The sequence below is a fragment of the Mercenaria mercenaria genome, chromosome 13 (genome assembly GCF_021730395.1).
Source record: "Mercenaria mercenaria strain notata chromosome 13, MADL_Memer_1, whole genome shotgun sequence".
In the NCBI taxonomy this organism is placed as follows: domain Eukaryota; kingdom Metazoa; phylum Mollusca; class Bivalvia; order Venerida; family Veneridae; genus Mercenaria; species Mercenaria mercenaria.
In genome coordinates, this window is record NC_069373.1 from 77819270 (window position 1) to 77841455 (window position 22186).

General features: G+C 35.4%; 1 protein-coding gene across 1 annotated transcript in view; it reads left to right on the top strand.

The window, feature by feature from the left end:
• The window catches only part of LOC123528591 (uncharacterized), a 42998-nt gene that overhangs the window by 2595 nt on the left and 18217 nt on the right, over positions 1–22186 (top strand). The window contains exons 2-15 of the mRNA XM_053522400.1: positions 4323–4410; positions 5349–5447; positions 5720–5889; positions 6327–6430; positions 7498–7600; positions 11957–12157; positions 13245–13457; positions 14824–14976; positions 15157–15208; positions 15434–15560; positions 16377–16501; positions 20153–20228; positions 20581–20692; positions 21066–21208. Of these exons, the coding sequence (XP_053378375.1) occupies positions 4323–4410; positions 5349–5447; positions 5720–5889; positions 6327–6430; positions 7498–7600; positions 11957–12157; positions 13245–13457; positions 14824–14976; positions 15157–15208; positions 15434–15560; positions 16377–16501; positions 20153–20228; positions 20581–20692; positions 21066–21208 (1766 nt within the window). The remainder of the gene's footprint in view (positions 1–4322; positions 4411–5348; positions 5448–5719; positions 5890–6326; positions 6431–7497; positions 7601–11956; positions 12158–13244; positions 13458–14823; positions 14977–15156; positions 15209–15433; positions 15561–16376; positions 16502–20152; positions 20229–20580; positions 20693–21065; positions 21209–22186) is intronic.

The window sequence follows — 22186 nt, forward strand, 5'->3', positions numbered from 1 at the left end:
ACCATTTACTGTTAAAAGAGATGCTTACCAAAAAAAAATACTGACTGAATGGCTAACAGTGCAGATCGTGATCAGACTCTACGGGTGTACAGGCTGATCATGATCTACACTGGTCGCAAAAGAAGAATAAATTGTGTCCAGCATGATAAGGGTTAACTGGATTCGCGGATTTTTTGGTAAAATGTTTCTGTGCAAAAATAATCACGTCTGCAGTATTTGATAAGTAGTATTTTTCGACGACGCCGTCTAAATTCGTTTTCGTTACCTATGCCACGTGACTTCAGTTTGCAAATCAAACTACTTGATAACGCATTATAGATAATTTATCAAAATGGAAGATTTATGCAACACTCTTCCTGATTGGACGAGAGTGTCAATTTCTTTCACTCTGTTGATTGTGCTACGCTGAGTGAAATGTAGACAAAGCGTTTATCCTAAACGACGTTCACAGTTTTAAAGCTAACTTTGGCTCAGTATATTTAGTAAGAATATTGATATATCTCAAAATGATAAGTAAGTTTAATAAGTATGATAAAAACCTGTTCAAATACCAACATATATCAAATTAAAGGAAGAGCTGAATACGGTCTGCGTATCACATGAATAAGGGTGTGATAAGAGTCTTTTATGTAGAGAAGTGCTTTTTAAAAGATTTTCCTTGTTACAATTGTCGTCTGTATATGAAAAGGATTCTTGCTTTTGTGACTTAATCAGATTGCATATTAAAATGAGTACTTGTTTGCTTTGGTATATTTGTTATAAATTATTAAACTGATTTATTATATATGAATATTTTTCTTTAGTATGGTATGCAAATATTGAACTCAGTTGAAATCTGTTTTATTATTATATATGCTATATAATGACTGAATATCATTACACTGAAATGAAGGTACGCTGCATACAGTTTATCTATGTGATATGACTACGGTCAAACTTTGCTTATGAAACAGAAATATTGAAATAATTACAATTGTATGTTTTGCTTGACCTTCACTTTTTTATAGGTGTGACGTCACTGTCCAAAGATTCATGAATAGCGAATATGCATTTGTTAAAGCAGGATCAGTTGGCCTATTTTAGAAATAAATAAAAATAATAAATAAAAAAATCATTTAATTGTTTTTTCTCATGTATTCTAATCAAACTTGATTTGTAGCATCTTTATTAGGACCGCAGCCAACTTTGTTCAGCTGGGACATTTAACCCCTTTTAGGGGCTGCTAGAGCTAAAACTAGAAATGCCTTTATACAGCGTCTTATGTACAGCTTGGTGGATCTTTGTCATACTTGGTCTGGAACATCATTATATATTATGTATATATAGGTCCTCTTCCAAATTTATTTAAATAGGAACTTGGGCCCTATTAGGGACCACTATAGCTAAAAGCAGATATGCCTTTCTTCGCATTAACCACTAAAATGTAATGGATTTTTATCAAACTCGATGTGTAACAATATCGTAAGGTCTCCTGCTATTTTGTTACAAATGGGGATAAGGACCAACTTAGCTAAAAATATAAACACGTTTAATGACCTCTTCTGATGAACCGCTTCATAAATCTTCATCAAACTACTGCTGTAATTATTTGTCTAAGGATAAACGAAACAAAATTGCAACCCTACGAAACCTTTGCGAAAAATTAAAAGAGAACCATTTAAATTGTTAAAGTGCGGTGTTTAGTTTTGCAATTTGAAAAATGTTAGATGAAAGATGAATGTTAGATGAAAAATTCATAAACTTCTTTCCTTATTACAATTCGCCGACCATCATTTTTAAAGATATTTCTTGTTATGAAACTAAGTTCAACTATTGACAGAAATAAATGAAAATTAAGCGGTCAAAAAAATACGGTGGCATAGAGGGGACATAGGAAATATTTTATTTATCACGTGCGCACGTGTTAGCTAACACGTGCGAACGTGTTAATCAACACGTGCGCACGTGATAAATAAAATATTTCCTATGTGACCGTGATAGCTATCACGTGCGCACGTGATAAATAAAATATTTCCTATGCGAACGTGTTAGCTACCACGTGCGAACGTGATAGCTACCACGTGCGAACGTGATAGTTATCACGTGCGCACGTGAGAAATAAAATATTTCCTATGTCCCCTCTATGCCACCGTACAAAAACTCACACAAGAAATATTTATATTGTAAATACACATGGTTTTAAGGAAAATTCATGAAAATATGTTATAACACAGGATCTTCCTCAGCATTAAATGCCACCAAAATATTATGACATACACCGTTTCGGGTATTTCATACTACCGGTACTTGTATTTCCATCAACTACATCTCAGGGTATCAAAAGACATGTCCATGTTTTAAATAACCACAGTAATGGTTATGCCATAATATATGATTTGAGCTTTTAAATTGCACAGAACGCCTGGCTACATAGATTTGCCTCTGTTACTAATTAGAAAAAGAAATTGATAGTATAAAAATAAAATTGTTCTTTTGTAAATTGAATGAGTAAATCGTAAGTATAATGCGCAGTTTAAACTAAAAGTAGTTTTAAAGGTCCATAATGATTTATTATGAGCCTTTAATTATTTTTATTAACTGTTACAGGCAAAATTTGTTAATGACAGCCTTGATTGTTATGATGCATCAATTTTCTTTTTTTGAAAAAGTAATTTTCATTTGTAATCATTTCTTAAAGTCAAACTAACTAGCTATTTCTAAAGCAATTTTAATGATATTATATTGATTACATAAGCTCCTCTCATATTTTCTACAATAATGTAAACAATTTAAAAAAAAAAAATTCAAAATATGTGAATGTTAAAACGAAATTCAGCAGCAGCTATTCAGCAACTATAAATGCCTAACCAATTACTTCTGTAGGAAAAACGCTTTACTTTCTTTCAATTCGAGAGAAAAATCAAACATCAGGTACAGGTCATTTGAAATAGTTCATTCAATTAATCTTATTGCCGGTCAGTTGGAGGTGGCTATTGACAGGTGCTACTAATGGCTCTTCATGATGTTATATAACCTTAGAATCGCATTTTGTAAGTCTGTTGAGATGAGCCTGGAGAGAAAATGTTTTTCTGAGAAAATATCAGTGTCAGTATGAAGAAACTAATATTATTACAGATTATTTGATCTCAACATACTTTGTAAGTCTATCTGTCCGTCTGTATGTCACAGATTTTGTCCACTTGACTCCTCCAGCACTAACGGACGAAATTACAGCAAGCTTCATTGCCAAGTCTAGCTAAGCATAGCGTCGGCATTTTACGGTTTGATAATTTTCAAAGGAGTTATGGCCCCAGATTCATCAAATTTCATGATGTTTTAGCCACTTCTCTGATAATACTTGGCAAAATGTCCACCAAACCTTACAAAAGGCATCAGTGCCAAACCACACTGTGCATAATGTCGGCATATGCATATTTAGTTGTTAAATGTGTTTAGCAGTGTAATTGCCCTTGATTCAACAAATAAATTTTATAATGTTTGGCCGCATCATTTATCGTTTTGGACGGATTTCCAAAAAAAAAACAAAAAAAAAAACCACACACACACACACACACACATACACAAAAACCACACACACTTACAGGAGTGATCAGTGCCAAGCCTCACTGTGCAATAGTTTTGATATTTTATATTTTATATCATCGATTAGATTTCGTTCCACCAAATGTTACAGAAGTTATCATTTCATTCAACATTAGAATTTATAAATTTCTGTGTTTCTCGAATTGGAGCTGGAAAACTGAGATATATAAAATAGAAAAAGTGGAAACTCCTGGGGACGCTCAACACGACAAAAATGGAAATGTTACAGACTCGGTAAGTTTGATTGAGCCTGTTCACGGGCGATAATGGAACGCACGTAAATGTTCGGTGAAGTCAGATTACTGAAGTGTTTTCATACAGTGTAAAGCTGATATAAACAAAACTGAACAAAGTCCTTAAAACGAGGTAGGAAGATAGAGAAAGGAACGTGCAATGTATATTTTAACTGCAAAAAATATTAAAAAGTTGAATAAACATTTTATTAGGACAGTATAAAAAATACCTTATGTTCGCAATGGGATATTTTACTTAATGATATCATGTAAAGTCTTTTGCACCAAGCCTTTTGAACCCCCCCCCCCCCACCCCCCTAAAAAAAAAACAACAACAACAATAAAAAACAACACAAAAAACAATAGCTACTGGATACCACAGGCTATGACCCTTAAATGTACAATGTTTGCGTAAGTGCTAAGTGGTGGGAGACATATGTTTTTATAAAAAATAAAAATATTCTCTGGTGATTATATGTGTGTACACGAATTACATATATTTTAAAGCCTCCTGTGGTGGAGATGTAGATGTCAGCGGCGGGTCTGGAGAAATACAGCTTCTGACGGAAGTAATCAACGGCACAGAATTCTACCGGTAAAGTTTCAGACGATATCGTTAATTAATCTTATTATTATGCTATGTTTTATGTGCTACTGTGAAGGAGCTGCTGCTCAGTTCACTTCAGATCTGATCTGAGGTGATATCCTCGTTTAGTAAGTTTTTATTCAGCTTCTTGCGTCTGTTTTGTCCATCAGTTCTTTTTATTCCTGATTGTCTTAATCTTAGGCATTCGGTCAAGAGCAGCAGAGCTTTCACAGGTTTAATTTCATGATTTGTGCAGCTACATGCTATGTGCTATATAACCTGTTTATACTTGTTATATATAGTCGGTTAAAAAGCATTGTCGCTTATGTTGTACTGTTTTTCTGTCTTGCCGACTTAAAGTAAAATTTACCTTATCTTATCTTATATGACAATTCTGGGTGTTTTATATTCCATGATTATATTGCAATGATATTCTGTTAACCAATATCAGGCTAAAAAGATTATTATTTCCTGACCCAGCTAATATGAAACATATCAATTATAGGACAACTTTTGAATTTAAATTCAGACTCAAATTCATATCTCTTTCACATTCAAATTTCTCTTATGGAAAAGAAAAATAAATCCAGTACTGTATATGATTAAGTGATTTAAATCGCATAATAATATCCGTTACGTACCCTTATATACCATGTATATAGGGGGCCTTCGTGGCCGAAGGGATAAGGTCGCTGACTTCAAATCACTTGCCCCTCACCGATGTGGGCCCGGGTCGTGCTCGCAACGTTGAGGAAGTCCAGCTGGCTTACGGAAGGTCGGTGGTTCTACCCAGGTGCCCGCCCGTGATGAAATGATGTCCATAAGGGCACCTGGGGTCTTCTTCCACCATTAAAAGCTTGAAAGTCGCAATACGATCTATAATTGTGTCGGTGTGACGTTAAACCTATAACTACAAACAAAATCATGTATATAATAACTATTTTCAGAGTTAATGAAGACTGCACATGGACGGTCAAGACCCTGCCAAATCATTTTATGATTCTTAAGTCCGACTACTTCAGTCTGGAACAGAGCGACAATTGCATGTAAGTTAATAATACTTATAGTGATATCATAAACTTTTGAATGTTATGGCTGGCTACCTGTAAACGACAAAAAAAATCTTTGGCTCCAACATGCTTAAAAGAGAAACGATGAACTGCCAACCCCTTACGAATTCGACAAAACTGAGTTCCATATTGGATAACTTATACAAATCGGGAGTAACCAGGAAATATAAATTTATACGAAAGTTAGACGTGTCTTGCGCCGATAGATGTAGTTCCTCAGCGTGTATAAATCTGTATATATTTAACAGATGGGACTATGTAGAGATTACGGAAGGTGGCGATGCTGCAACTACAAGTCGTTTCTGCGGCTGGGATCCTATGAATTATATAACTGGAAGCAACGAAATCACGTTACGTTTCAAGTCAGACGTGTCTTACGAGGACCATGGTTTCAAATTTGTTGTGGAATCTAAACAACGTAACTAAGTTTTTTTTTTGAATTTCGCTTAAGCAAAACGTTGTTATCTGTTCTAAAATTCCCTCCTAAAAGTTTCAAGATTTCAACCTTTGCGCACTGGCTTGTCTGGAGTTATGTATAGACAAGACAATGGTTGATCACATTCGGGATAATCTCCGAATAAAGTCCCCAATTTTTGTCACAAAATCTGAAGTTTCTCCATTATTTAATAAATTTGGACGTGTGGAATTTGTTTAGAACAATTGATTTCTCTACATATCATAACCGTCAATAAACAATTCCTTCAGAATGCTATATTAATGATCTGGCGTGGCAAAAAGTTTTATATCTTCATATTTTATCTAGACTACTGAAAGCATTCGTAAATAAGTAAAACTGTAACTTAGCTTTTAGCAACGTAAAACGCGCATGAATTACTTCCTTTTAACCTTATTTAGGAGATGTGGATGCGTCAAAGTGTGACAGTAGTATCATTGGTGGAGACGATTCTACAATAATGAATATTGACGCAGAGGGGAAGGGATGCCTTTACAGAATACAGGTGATACTTCTGTCTGTGTCTTGGAAAATGGCAGTTGTGATTTTTTTTAAACATTTGTAACACATATTTACACATAAATGTAACGTACCAGCATCCTCTTATCGAGTGGCAAAATATTCAAATATTTAAAATGGTCAAACATAAAATCATAGACAGACCATTTATATAAAGAGTTGTGTGTAATATACACATACTGAATGGTTTGCAGGCCAATAGTAAAACATATAGCCGGAGGTCCGAAGGACTATTGACCGGCAAGCCGCTCAGTAAGTGTTTTATCATGTGACATCAGAAAGTTTTATTTTTTATTTTTTTATTTACTAGCACAGTAAATTTTTTATGAATATAGACGGTAATGCAGCACATTACAAACTATGGACTGGCGGTTATATAAGGAGTCATGTGTCAATAATAATTACGTGCTTACATTGAATCAGCTGTCATCCATTTTTTCATGTCCGTGAGACAATCAGACTCAACCTCATATTAAATAAACGAAAGCAGTTGTATTCGACAATGATCATGTAATGAATTTTGTCACTAACATGATTTTTTTTCACATTTGCCCGGTAATAATTCCATGATGTCTTTTGGACCTTTACGCCATACCTTACACTGGCGTAGGAGCGATTTAAAAGTTGCGGAGGTGTGGTGGAGAACCTTCAACAGCTATCCGTGTTTTCCCCGAAATATTTTGTATTTCACACTTCCTTCGAAATACTATTTCATCACAAATACAGATATATACAGTTTTATCTGTATGCTCTTTGAGAGTATGCCTTTTCTCCTTTATGTAGTGTTTTTGTCCTGCGATTTGATTTTTGGAGCTAAGATTCGGGGGAGAAGTGCGGGTGTTGGGAAAGATATAGGTAGAGGGAGGGTGAAAAACATATGTTGGCTCCAAACAGTCAAAGATGGAGGCTCGACTTCATCACCCAAAACCCTTCCTTCTCAATCGGGTTTGCTCTGAATGTAATACTGAGTTGTTATAATTACCATTGTTAAGTCGACACTGATTATTCGCGTTATGATTTGAAAAGTGATTTAAATTTACTTTTATGTTACAGGCTCCAGGTGACAAGGTCATAGAACTAAATCTCAAAATGCTGGACTTTGGATCGGCCGGCTGTGATGAGGAAAGTATTGTTGTGTACGAAGGACTCAGTACGCGTATGTATATTTATGAACTAATTTATTAATATCGGGAAGTCTTGAACGCTTCGTAAGGTTGTCTTTCTGGAGAAATGGCCCATTGAATAATACGTTCTACTGCCCAAACTGAATGGTAGGCCAGTCCAGTTTAGAAATTAAGCAGGTTAAATGTTAAACTATTGCAGTCGTAATGAAATTCAAGATTACCGTCATAGTTTAAACTTAAAGGCGAGATTTAATATCTAATATTTAATTGTATTCATATCAACCTTTAGTCTGCTGGCGGCAAGAGATTTTGCGGCCAGTGCAGACCAATTATTTCGAAATGAATATCAAGTCAGATTTTACAAGTACAATGTATACATATTACACAGATACGAAAGGGATTAGAACGAAAGAAAATCGATGAAGTTCCTCTCCCTAAAAGACAATGGAATTTTATCGGCGTGAAGTTGGCAGTACAGCAGTAGCAGCAGTAGGAGCAGTTAACTACTGCTACTGCCAGCAGTAGGAGCAGTTAACTGCTACTGCTGCTACTGCCAGCAGTTACATCAATTAACTGCTGCTACTGCCAGCAGTTACAACAGTTAAATGTTAGCACTACCACAAGTGAAGATGAAATGCTGCTACTGCGAGCAGTTACAACAGTTAACTGCTGCTACTGCGAGCAGTTACAACAGTTAAATTGCTTGTACTACCACAAGTGAAGTGCTGGCATGAGTTAATGTTCTGTTTTAAAGTTAGCGATGCTTTATGCTTTTTTAAAAGGAACGGTCTATAATTTGTATAGTGTTTGCAGAATGCTACTGCCAGCAGTTACAATGGTTAACTGATGCTACTGCCAGCAGTTACAACAGTTAAATGCTTGTACTACCACAAGTGAAGATGATCAAGTGAAGTGCTGCTACTGCCAGCATATACAACAGTTAACTGATGCTATTGCCAGCAGTTAGAACAGTTAAATGCTTGTACTTACAGAAGTGAAGTGCTACTATTGGCATGAGTTACTTTTCAGTTTTAAAGTTAGTGATGCTTTATACTTTTTATAAGGAACGGTCTATAATTTAGATAGTGTTAGCATATACAATATAGTAGTATAGATTTATTTTGTATAATCAGTGATAATATAAATTAATTTTAGCAACAAAAAGATGAAAGGCCTAAATAGCTGTGATAGTATGGTAGGTATAAGCATTGCTTAAATATCCATCAGTATTTTTATCTATATAAATTTTCATCTTTAACACAGTATTATGTAAAGCCATAACAGATCGGAAGTGTAATGCGTATTACAATATATTTTTTACAAGTAAGTACAAAATATTTCAATATAATGCACAATGTATGAGATGCATGCATGTGCAAACAGAATTAGTTATTATTTTGCCTAGAAAAAAATTGTACTGTGTACTCTGACGAATTAGCTGGCGAAATTTACCGATAACGAAAATTATGCATGATTTTTTGCGTTAAAATGAAATTTATTGTACATAAGTAGAAAACTGGAAAACATATAAGTGAAAGAATTAATCTTATCGCACATAAAAGGTTCCTAAAAATGAATTGACAGAGTACAGAGTCCCAACCGCTAACGTGACAATACTACAGGCAACCACAACTCCATTTTATTTAGACAGGAAGTGAATATAATAAAACATGCGAGAGACAATCCTATAAATTGAACTTTCAAATGTGAAATCAGTTTATAGTATAATGTATTTAACTCCGACTTTTGGCCTTAAAGGTGGATAATCAGATTTTGGCCATGTAACGGATTTGTTCGAAACTTTATCATCTGATCATTTACACTCATTTATGTTCACTTAACACTTAATACAAATTAGATTTTCATTGGAGGTATTTTTAAAATTTCATTTTCCTATCCTGGTTGCCCAACCAAGATAGAGTTATTTTATCATAAGTATAAATTTGATAAACATACTTTGCCTAAGGAAATGTATAAATATTAGACATATTGTAATATATTTGTAAAATATTTGCATTAAAAAGTATGTATTTAGATGGAATTCATTAGAAACGCAAGTTTGAAAAATTATTATTACCTCCATTTGCCTAACTTGGTTGCGCAACCAAGATAGATTGGAAATAAATGAATTCAGAAGCTACACACAGCTTTAAAACTTGCATTTTGGTTCAGTTGATATGTCTATCAAATGCAAATGTAAAACTAGACATTGTATCGAAATAAAAAGAAATACCCAGCTTTTTATATACTTTCATATTAAAGGGGAGTAATTACAAAATTTTATAAAAATAATAAAATATACATTTCAAATAGGAATCTAACTTTGTGTAATCGGTCTTTTTGTTCCTTAAATAATTCTCTACCAGAATATACAAAAAGTAAAAAATGTCATTAAATGTTAATTAAAAGTGATTGACCACCTTTAACTATGATGTAATTACCTCCCCGGATTGCAGCTAAGAAACTGAAAGTAGAAAATCTCGCGCTTTTGTAAATAGGAAGGGATGGTTTCGAATTAGGCCCGGGCACGTTTTCTGAATAAAATGACTACATGTATTTTATAGGCATTTATATTCAAATAGATATTTTCAACGATAAATGAAGTATGAAGGATGTCGTTGTGTGCTAAAATCGATATTCCCAGCTCCCGACTAAAAATAGAATGGAGAGTTAGAAATGGCAATCATCCATCAATGTATTCATCCATGTACATTGTATAGATTAAAATCATGACTCTTAAATAAGACAGAAGTTTGGGGGTCCCCAGCTCCGCCCCAGACCTTGACTTTTGGATCGGACCGGGTGGCCGTTGTGGAGGGGGTTGTCCCCCACCCGGCACGGGTGGCCGCCATTCGGGGAAAACTCTTGTTTGGGAGGAACCCGGGGTGAGGTGTGAGGCGGGGGTGGCCTGAAATGCTTACAGCAGTTAATAGGAGGACCCTACGGGACCTTGACTTTGGGACGGGACCGGGTGGCCGTTGTAGAGGGTGACGGTGTATGGGGGACCAGCATAGCGGCTACCCCGGGAAAACTCTTATTTACCCGTGAGCGGGTCTCGAACTTGGTCCGAGGCCGTTTTTGGAAATTTTCACTTTTTTCAGTTTGGGCACCCCCAGCTCCGCCCCAGACCTTGACTTTTGGATCGGACCGGGTGGCCGTTGTGGAGGGGGTTGTCCCCCACCCGGCACGGGTGGCCGCCATTCGGGGAAAACTCTTGTTTGGGAGGAACCCGGGGTGAGGTGGGGCTATGTTTCCAAGGAGAAATCTTGTTTTTAGGAACTCGAGGCTGAATGCGACTTGAGTGGTTTTCTTTCATCAGTAGATACACCAGAAATATATAAGAAACTGGTAAATTGCTCTCGTTAGCTGTAACAGGAGCCTTGTTTTTTGCTGTCATAATCATTCTACTGCAAGCAGTAAGAGGAGCCTTGTAAACATGTAATCGCTGGTAGTTTCTTGTAAAATAACTGGTATACTGGTCTTATAAACCATTTGACTGCTGCCAGTAACACATAGAAAACTGCTTTCTTTCGTCATTTGACTCATTTCACTGCTGGAAGTGACATGCTCTCGTAGACCACTCTGCTGACAGAAACATACAATGAGACTTGTAAACCATTTAACTGCTGGTATTACATAGTTTACAGGAGAATTTAAGAGTGAATGGGAAATTTTCTATAGGGCAAAACTTTTTCCTACGGGCAGAATTTCTTTAAACTTTGTATACTGACTGAGAATCAAGTTTATAACGAAAAAATGTATTAAAGATCATAGGTACCCTGACTTGATCCTGAATTTTCTGCCTTTGAATGTCGGTTTCAAGGGCAGATAATTCATGATAGAAATATATTAAGAACGCTTTAATGATCTTTAAACGATACGCGAGAAGGGTAGGTTTTACGGCCTATTATACATCTGAAGGAATCTTGTAAAACTGATTTTAATAACACAATTTAACTGCTGGCAGTATTATATGTAGGACACTGACAAAATAAATACCTTATGTCATTCTCATCATCTGGTAATACAGCTTGATTAACTGTTATAATTGCTGGCAGTAGTAGCAGTTAACTGGTGTTAACAAACACGATCAATTGCTGTAACTGGTGATAGTTAACTACGACAAGCAATCAACTGCTGTAACTGCTGGCAGTAGGAGCAGTTAACTGCTGCTACTGCCAGCAGTTACAGCAGTTAACTGCTCCTACTGCTGCTACTGCTGTACTGCCAACTTCACGCCGATGGAATTCTTAATAGGTGACGCTAGCTATCATGAATCAGAATAAGATATAGCAAAGGGTCAGCAGGATACAATTTGCCATAAACTAGACCATTGAAGCATATGTATTACTCGAGGTTTCGTCAAAGTGTCAATTTTCTTCTAATAGAAGGAGAACCCCTGGGGAAGATTTGCAGCGATACTGTTCCAGGGATACAGCCGTACCACGTGAACATGTTGTTTATCGAGTACAGAAACCTATTACAACAGGAAGGAGAACGCTTCAGTATCGAATATTCGTTTGTTGAGGACGTCTTCACTCCTGCGCCAGTCCCACCGACCACTCCTTCCCCGGTTGGAGGCAATAACGGTAGAATACATTTTGAAATAACTATGGTAGATAAGGGCTTTCCATGATTTAAAAAAATGTATGCTGATCAGATTATGACGCAAAAATATGTTAGTGTTTATCCTACTCAGTAGAATGAAAGACAAATCTGATATTATCATAAGGACCAATGAATCCCGGTGCAGTCAAATGAGATCCCGTTTATCAATGAAAACGCTGCTTCTGTTCCAGGCGTTTAGTGTTTTTGTTACAGTGATACACACACACACACAAAAACAAAGACAACTATCAAACAGGGAATGTCATGTTCCAAAAACGCAGCCTCCCCGAAACGAAACCAACATCACGCAGACGTGCGCACTACAAACACACACACACACACACACACACACACACACACGCGCACGAACGCACACACGCACACACACATACGAAGCAAACACACGAGGACAAAACAAACCACCTTGGAGCGGTCAGTGGCAAAATACCACTGGGGAGCTTAAACCCAACCTCACTCTTATCCTCACTATGTTCCAGTCACGGGACAGTGTAAATAAAAATCCCGCCAGGTGAATCTCTAACACACGCAATAGAAACAAAAGGCATGACATGTAAGACACAAAAATATATAAAGAGCAAATCTTAAGAATCAAAAACGTATGTACTCAATGCCTGTGCAGAAGACAGAGCAACAAGAGAAACACCCTTAAGGGCCCGACGAAACAGGTCAGACATCAGATATCAAAACAGTTTAGACCTGGTGAGATTTAAAAACAAGTCGATTCTGTTGTTAACTCTTTTTTTGTAGAATATTTTGTAGTATTTATTTTTAGCTAGTTATCCGTGATATCTATTTCACGTGACTGACAACCTCCTTAAATAAATAGACATTTTTTAGTGATATATATTTTGTTAAAGCTACGATAGGAAATAAACAGCGAATTGGTATGGATGACACTAGATGTAAGGTAATGTAGAGTGTTCTGAAAATAGGTGTTGTTACTGATGGAAACACAGTTTAGCCATTTGATCCCCACTTAACGTGCTTGAATATACACTAATCCTGCCTTATTAAGTCAGTGATGTACTCACTTTTATATTTAAACAGACTGCAGTGGCATGTACAAAGGCATCGACACTGACAGCGGCGATTTGATTTACGCAGCACCAGAATATGAAAACAATAAAGAATGCATTATTGTTGTGCGGAATACTCAGCTGCCGCGTCACGTGGTCCAAATAGAATTTCTATACTTTGATATTGAAGATTCAGACAACTGCATGTTTGACTCATTAAAGATCATGTCAGGAGAAAGAGCAGGTAATGCTATCATTTGTCTGGCATTTGTTCATGCAATAAACAGGTGCAATACTGACATTTTGGCGGTGAAAAGTGAGCACCACAAATAGATGTATATCTGTTGTTATGATAATGTCACTGTAGCCTCTTTCTAATACTGTAACATCGAGCATTGTTATATGTCGATCAAACGTTAAATGTTTTGTGCATGATAACAAAGCATTTTCAATGAAACAAAAAATGAAATCCACAAATACAATTTATGCATTCACGGTTTTGTTCCTGAATGACTGGCTGATATAGGGAGCGGCATGAATAATACTAGTGATTAGAGCTACACTTTTGATGTGGCGAATCTGCCCTGGTACCTTTCCCTGGTGGTGTATTTTTTATGATAAATTTATTCCAGATATGCACAAGTGCATATCCAACTATTACAATGTGAGGTGCACATAACCAGTCTTTGCTTCAAGATAAAGGTCTTGATGGTTCATAAAATTATGCATAAAATTAACCATTGTTTTCCCCAATGATAGATAAAACACTACCTGGGAATGCATTGCCAAATATCAAAGTCAGTATGTTTTTGTTTCTCCAGTTCATTTACAGTTTCGTATTGCCCGTATGAAAAGTTACATTATCTTTGTGTCAGTAAATAAAAGGGCTGTGACTAAATACAGAGTTGGTGCGCCTGTGATATATTACAGTACGGTGCCCCTATAGTGACATGTTACACACATTTTTTCCAGTTAGGTAATGTGAGACTTTTTTTTTATCATTTCGTTTAAACGAAATCATTTCGTTTAAACGAAATAACTTATTTCGTTTAAACGAAATAATCACTTCGTAAGTTATTTCGTTTATACGAAATGATTTCGTTTAAACGAAATAAGTTATTTCTTATTTCGTTTATACGAAATGATTTCGTTTAAACGAAATAAGTTATTTCGTTTAAACGAAATGATTTCGTTTAAACGAAATAAAAAAATGTCTCACATTACCTAATTGGAAAAAATGTGTGTAACATGTCACTTTAGGGGCACCGTATTACAGACTCCGGTATATACCGGATTAACTAAATTTGAACGAAAATATCTTAAATGTATATATTTTGTAACCATGGTGATTTTAACCCTAACCTTTAGTCAGTATATTATGCATACTATACACTAAATGCGTGCGGACATGCAAAAAAATGAGTAATTTTGCGTGCGCTTCAATGGATAATTATTCCGGGCATGCGCAAAAACGGCTGCACCAACTCTGCAATGAGAAACATTCAAATAAAAGCATTCAATGTCTTGACGCTGTCTTTGAGCCATAGAGTTGCCGTAGGAGTATTGGCGGGGTCTTTCAAGTATATAGTTTACTCCTTTTCATTTACCAGATTCAGCGGAGCTTGGTGGACCGTATTGTGGAGAAAGTCTACATGGTAGAACCTTTCTAACCAGTGGAAACTCTCTTCGTCTCGAATTTAAAACTGACGTATCTTTTGCCCTAAGAGGATTCAAGGCCAAGATTTCATTCGTGCCTAGTAAAGGTAAGATGTGATGAAATTTTGTTAGAAGATTAGTATTAGCACAATTGTCGGGTAGAGTAAAATATTGCCACTTTTCTTTACAGATGATTTGACTATCTGCGTGCTTTTAAACTTCTCTTGTATTGCATTTCATACATTGTAGAGTGATTATATATTGCTGTTTTTGTATCCTGTTGACAGACTGTACATGTGAAACAAATCAGATATGCATTCGCCAGGATCACGAGAAAAAGTAAGTACGTTTTGTAGGTATGTAAACATTTAAAATGTCATTGGTTGTCTTTTAATATAGAGCCGAAACTTTTATTTTTGTGATAAACTCTTTAAATATAAATTGTCTTAACGATTAGCCACGCGCATGCGCTAACATTGTCAGAGTCGGTGTTTTTTTTCTATATCAAAATCACAAATTGTATAATATTTGATGTAAAAACGAAATATTCCAATTTATATGCAGATGTATTCGCGGACAACAATGTAGAGCAAACACGTGTCAGAATGGCGGCACGTGCATAAAAACCGGCTCCACACAGAAGTGTTACTGCCCTGCAGGGTTCGAAGGAGACGACTGTTCACAAAGTCATGTATGAAGATTGTTCTTTCATTATTTCCTACATATCAAACAGCATTGTTAGAGATAAACACAATGCATTATTCACTTCCTTTGGTCCTGAAAAAGGTAAATAGGAATGGAGTTAATTATAGAGTTTCCAAATTCTTTGAAGAAATACATCTCTAAATGTTTACGTAATCTTCGTCGTTGGAATAATGAACGGTCTAAAGGTATCTTCAAGCACGAATCCTGCGAATATATTCCAGTAAATTGCACACAATCCTCGTAACAATATGACGTGAGTAAAAGAGCTCAGCTGCAATACCAAAACCCATCTTACAGTCACCAGACGCATGGTTATATCCATGCCTTTATTCTGCGATATTTATATTAATATATGACACGAATTTTGGTTCAGTTTTACCAGGGGCCATAACTCTACTATTCGTCTGCATTGTTTCATTCTTTGTGATTGTGTCAGATCGTTGGTACCGTTACCCAGCGCTAATTTCAAAGTTCGTCGTTTTACTTGTAAACAGACATCTCTTTTTCATTGCTTTCGCCTTTCCTGTAGGCAGAGACCGACCAATGCGTTCTGGCAGAGACCGACCAATGCGTTCTTGACCGACTAAAACATGTTCACAACTAGTATGTTTCCAATAACGCGAAGTGCTTGATACCGTCTGAAAATAGAACAGAATGAACGGTAATGGACCGGCCACTGCCAAGCAGGTAGCACTGTAACAACTGCTAGTAATGTCCTTAAATAAGATACAATACCCCTTTACGACTTATTCAGTTGTATTCATAAATGCATTATTTATGTTTTTAACTGTATTACTTTAAGGGACAGTCGTCTTCTCATATACGGTTCATTGTGGCCCCAGGGGATCGTGCATTAAAGAGAGACGAGAGTCATACTGAGGAATGTGCTGTCGAAATTCAGCACGGAGAGCGCGTGGAATACGAATGGTAATGAACATATTCTATTCTGATCATTACATTGATTGATTGATTCTTTTATTTCCTCTATTCTAGAAGAGCATAACATATGTACAAATAGGTAGACATATATCAGCAAATTTACATGTAAACAACTAAATATTATGTAAATATTATACGTGAATATATAGCATTTTAGACACACACACCATTTTATACGTCAGTTAAGCATCAACTCTACAAACATAATAACACAAATATGCATATTATACCATAGTTCACATAAGAAAGTACAGCCATCATTTAAATATGCTAACATGGTGACGTTAAATAAGGCATACTCTTTTCGTGAAAGTAACTGCATACATTAAAACTTGATAACAATGATAAGAATAATTTGAATAGGAAGTGCATTAAGCATTGTCCACTGTTTACCTATATTATACAATGCAAACTTTAAGGTATTACTTACTACTGGTGTAAACATTATTGTATGATATACCAGCAAAAGATTGTCTTCTTCGAAAGCGAGATTAAAGGCAAGTCCCTTGTAACCAAACTAAAGGACTATGTTACTAGCTACATACTGTAATTTCCAAACAGAACAATCTTGTCGAAAATAAAACACAAAATGAACGATCAAAAATACCACGCATATGATATATCTTTGCTTAAGGTTTCGATGGAGGCCTTGAGAAACAAAAATCAAAAAACACCAAATCATAGAAAGAAAGAGTTGTTTGACATGAAAATTGAACAGCATGTAAAACATGTATATTACTTTACGAAACAAGTGTCAGTATACTGATATAAACATTGAATTCCGAAAAAGGGCTGCCTAAAGGGGCTCCACTTCCGGACAGTTAAACGCCTTTAAAAACTCACCATTTTCAAAGAACTGTTACACATGTTTGTTTTGATGCATTTGCAATAGCGTGCGAGTGGTGAAATTTCACGTAACAAGGTGGAACATAGTTTTCAGCAATTGTTTATTTTTTTTTCTTTACAAATGGCATTCATTTTCAAAGGGAGACAACTTTTTCTCAAAGATTACTTAAAATAATCGGAAAAAGTTGTTTCCCTTTGAAAATGAATGCCATTTGTACTTAAAATAATCGGGAACAGTTGTCTCCCTTTGAAAATGAATGCCATTTGTAAAGAAATAAAGATAAACAATTGCTGAAAACTGTGTTCCACCTTGTTATGCAAAATTTCACCACTCGCACGCTATTGCAAATGCATCAAAACGAACATGTGTAATTGTTCTTTGAAAATGGTGAGTTTTTAAAGGCGTTTAACTGTCCGGAAGTGGAGTCCCTTTAGGCAGCCCTTTTCCGGAATTCAATGTTTATCAGTATACTGACACTTGTTTCGTAAAGTAATATACATGTTTTATATGCTGTTCAATTTTCATGTCAAACAACTCTTTCTTTCTATGATTTGGTGCTGTTTGAGTTTTGTTTCTCAAGGCCTCCATCGAAACCTTAAACTAGTAATTTCCTTTCTTCATATAATCAAGACTTTCGCAGCAGTTAATGCAAAATTAGAGTCAATGACACAACAAATGCAAAGTTTAGGGAAAAGTGTTTCGTATATGCAAATTTACGAGTATATAATATAATACTAAAGTGTATACAAAGTTAAGGGCATATGGTATGATATGTGTGAAGTCAATGATAAACGGTTGGTAGTATATGAAAAGTTACGGGTATATGATATACTATATATATGCAAATTAAGTGTACATGGCATAATCTATAAAAATGTCAGCACATCCTGACTCAACGAATTCCTGCAAAAACTTCACTAAATCGTATTTTTGAATAAGTCTGTATACAACTAGTATGAAACCATATATCTGTTTGTCAAAATTCATATAAAACCTCGTTGACCTGTGAACATTCGTTTTGCGAGGTATCTACACAGCAAGCGGCACAGTTGCCCGAAAAATGGAGTTTTTTTTAAAGTTAATAATTGTTTCTATTAAGTCAAGGGATATAGCACACAGGGCGAAGTCAGTATTGGTAAATTTATTGAGTTGTTGCATGAATTTCACACAAAACCTGTGCGCACGTTCTAAATTAAGCATGTCAGAGTTAGAATACAACGACCACGATTCAGATCTTTACAATGCTTTTGGAAGAACAACTGATTGGCATATTGTTCTTGACGTTATAGGGTTTATTGCTACTGGAAGGGTTTATTGCTACTGGAAGGAGGGTTTATTGCTACTGGATGAATTCCGCAATTTGCGATATTAAGAAATGTTCCCCGAAGTTTGATACAAGCATCTTGTACACATCTATTTATTGACAGAAACTTGTCAGATACCAGTCCTAGATGGGTATAGTATTCTCTTTCCGCGACTATTTCATCACCAAGTTTGAATACTCTATCAGTTCTTGTTCTATCGGTTCCAGTCTCATTAAAGACTATAACACCACATTTATTGGCATTATATTTGGATCTCCACTGACATGAGTAACTATAACATATATCTAGCATCCTGTCAATTGCAAACTGCGAGTAAGACACAAGTACCATATCATCAGCTACTGTTGGGGCACAAACATTCATATTTTACATACACAAACTATAGCCACTGTCTTCAAGCTGTTTAATGAGACCGTTGATCAAAGGCTAACTTTTCCCGCCTTGTCGCGTTCCTTGTAACACCGGGAATCAGCTACTGTTGGGGCACAAACATTCATATTTTACATACACAAATTATAGCCACTGTCTTCAAGCTGTTTAATGAGACCGTTGATCAAAGGCTAACTTTTCCCGCCTTGTCGCGTTCCTTGTAACACCGGGAATACTGGCGAATTCAGACCCTTATATTTTACATAGCTGGTAACATTCTTGTACAGTTCTTTAAAATCGATTAAAGGTGTTTCATCAATTTTACTCTTAATTAATTTGTAAAATAATCCATGATGCCATACATTGTCAAACGCTTGTTTTCCATCTAGGTAACATACATCTACTTTTGATGAATTCTCGCGTGAAAAAAAGACACACTCGCGTGATATGAACGAAGTCATAATACATCCTAGTTTATCCTGAAATCCACCCTTTTATGTCTTTAAGCTGTCTATTAATGTCTCTTTGCATCTTTACATCAATATAATTTCTAAAAGCTTTAATATTGACAAAGTAATAGCACGTAAATTATTGGGATCATCACCGGTTTGTGCAAGGTTGGTGGTAATAAGGTGTCTAAAATAACGTTCGAGGGAGCACATGACATCTTTCTAGAGATGATATAATGCAAACATTTGAATATAGGTTAATCTCTTTATAAACTAAACTAATCTCTTTGGATTAGTTCACAAATGATTGTTTTGACCATTTCAATGCGACTGGTAAGTCATATTAAGTACGTTTGTATGCCTATAGTCCTGCAAGCTCGGGCATTCCAGCTGGTAATGATATTATTCATATAACACATTTGCATTCTACAATATGGACATGTTTGTATAACTGGAGTTAGTAACTATAACAATGCCCTGTAACAGATCTGAGTTGGTTCGAAATAGCCTTGGCCTAAAGTACATGGAAGCACAATAAAATCTGGATGAAGACAATTAAAACAAAGTAGACATACATGGGGAATTCTACCGTCCATCTAATGGACACACGTTCAGTTGCAATGTTTCCAACGTGTAGATTTTCTTTCAGGACATTTAATGGAGCGCTGACAGAGGCGTACAATAGAAGAACTGGATTTGGATCTCACCCAGGTGGTTTATTGCAGGTAATAAAAATAAACATAAATATTATTCACATTTTCTATACAAAAACAGGTCTTAACTGTACACATGTACTTCCCCGAGTTTACAGGTACAATTTTTAACGATAAACGATTTATAATTTGAACAAAAACCATACAGTTGTTATGTTATGACACATTCTCCTCTACTAATATGCCTAGTGAAGTCACGAAGAACACGAATTCTTGTCATATTTACAACCATACAACATACAAATGCGCTACTTCAACAAACATTTTAAACTACATGTATAATAATACCAGATTCCATTTCAATCAAGTTAAATAAGAAATTGGTATGGTTACTTGTAATTTTAAAATTTATGTCTGACTACAGATTGATAAATTTACAGACGAATTGGAGGGACAATATTCGTGTTTCGCAACAACATCATCGGGTACAGCGGAACACACGTTTGAATATAGAATCGTAGAAGATTGCGATGTTAGTAAGTATTTAAGTACCAGGCTGGCGTAGTGAATAAACCCACGTGACCTTTAAAGTTCCGTCCGCGAGGCCACATTCTTTACTTTTGGATGAATTTGGATCAAATTAAAATGTCACAGGGTGATTTTAGTCGACATAAAACGGTTTATAATTTCCTTTATAATATTATATTTACTAATATTTTGACTATTCAAAGTTTTTAATTGAAGTGTATCGAGTATCAGACTTTGCAAGTGCATTTATCCATATTTTACTGTTATTTAATTTTGTGTAGCAGCAGTCAACGAAAAATTTGACTTTGAAAATATGCAAAGCCATTATGAAAAAGAGCTCTTAATGAGTTAGAATATTATAATGAGCATTTGTACATGCAGGAATATACCCCGGGCCGCAGTCTGAGAGCAAGAAGATTAACGAGAATGCTTTACTGATCTGTCATGTGGATTCGCGTGCCAAAGAAGTCCGTTGGAAGAAAGATGGTGTTTACATTAATTTGGACAATAACCCAAGATTCAAGGTACATATGTTTTGACAATTTTTAAAATGGAGCTTAGTTATAACTTGGGAAATAAATGTGTTTTTAAACGTTTACACTTAGGAGAAGAAAAACTAAAAAAGCATGAAGTTATGACCTTTTGTGAAACAGGCCCCTGAATAATATAACATACAGTGTAAGTCATGATTTTGGGAAAATCCAATTGAATATTTTGAGAACAAAATCCAATTGGACACTACAGAACTAACTGGACTATTGGAAATCAAACAGGGTAATGATTTCAACAACATTGGTACATAAAAATACAGACTGAGGAAAAGTTTAGGTAATTATTTTTAATATATTTTAATCAATTTAAATGGTCTCCGTAATATTTCTGACAGCCACAATAATGGCATTTAACGCGAATATTGAATCAATAAACAGTTACGGTTGACTGTGAGCAGACTGATAACGGATACCTGTTCTTTGATATAACTAATTCTTATAATATATACAAAATATCTGATCATATATCATAGCATATATCATATCCTATATAATATCTTAGCATATATCATATCCTATATAATATCTTAGAATATATCATATTCTATATAATATCTTAGCATATATCATATCCTATATAATATCTTAGCATATATCATATCCTATATAATATCTTAGCATATATCATATCCTATATCATAGATAGATAGATAGTTTATTAACAAAAGGCTACAAACCCATGAGTTCATATATAACATATAATCATATAACATTTAGATAGTAATGTCAATGACGGTGTAAAAAATAAGTGATTTTACATATACACAAAAACTCAGATGTCTATCTATGCAATCTGACATATTTTGTAAACAATTATCTTGATCACAAACAGTTCTGTCTGTTAACATGTAACTCACTGAACATATCAGCTACATACTGAACTCGTTATATTTAAGTGGGAACCTACATAAACATGTAATTATCTGGATAAAATGTCAGAGAGGAGAAAAG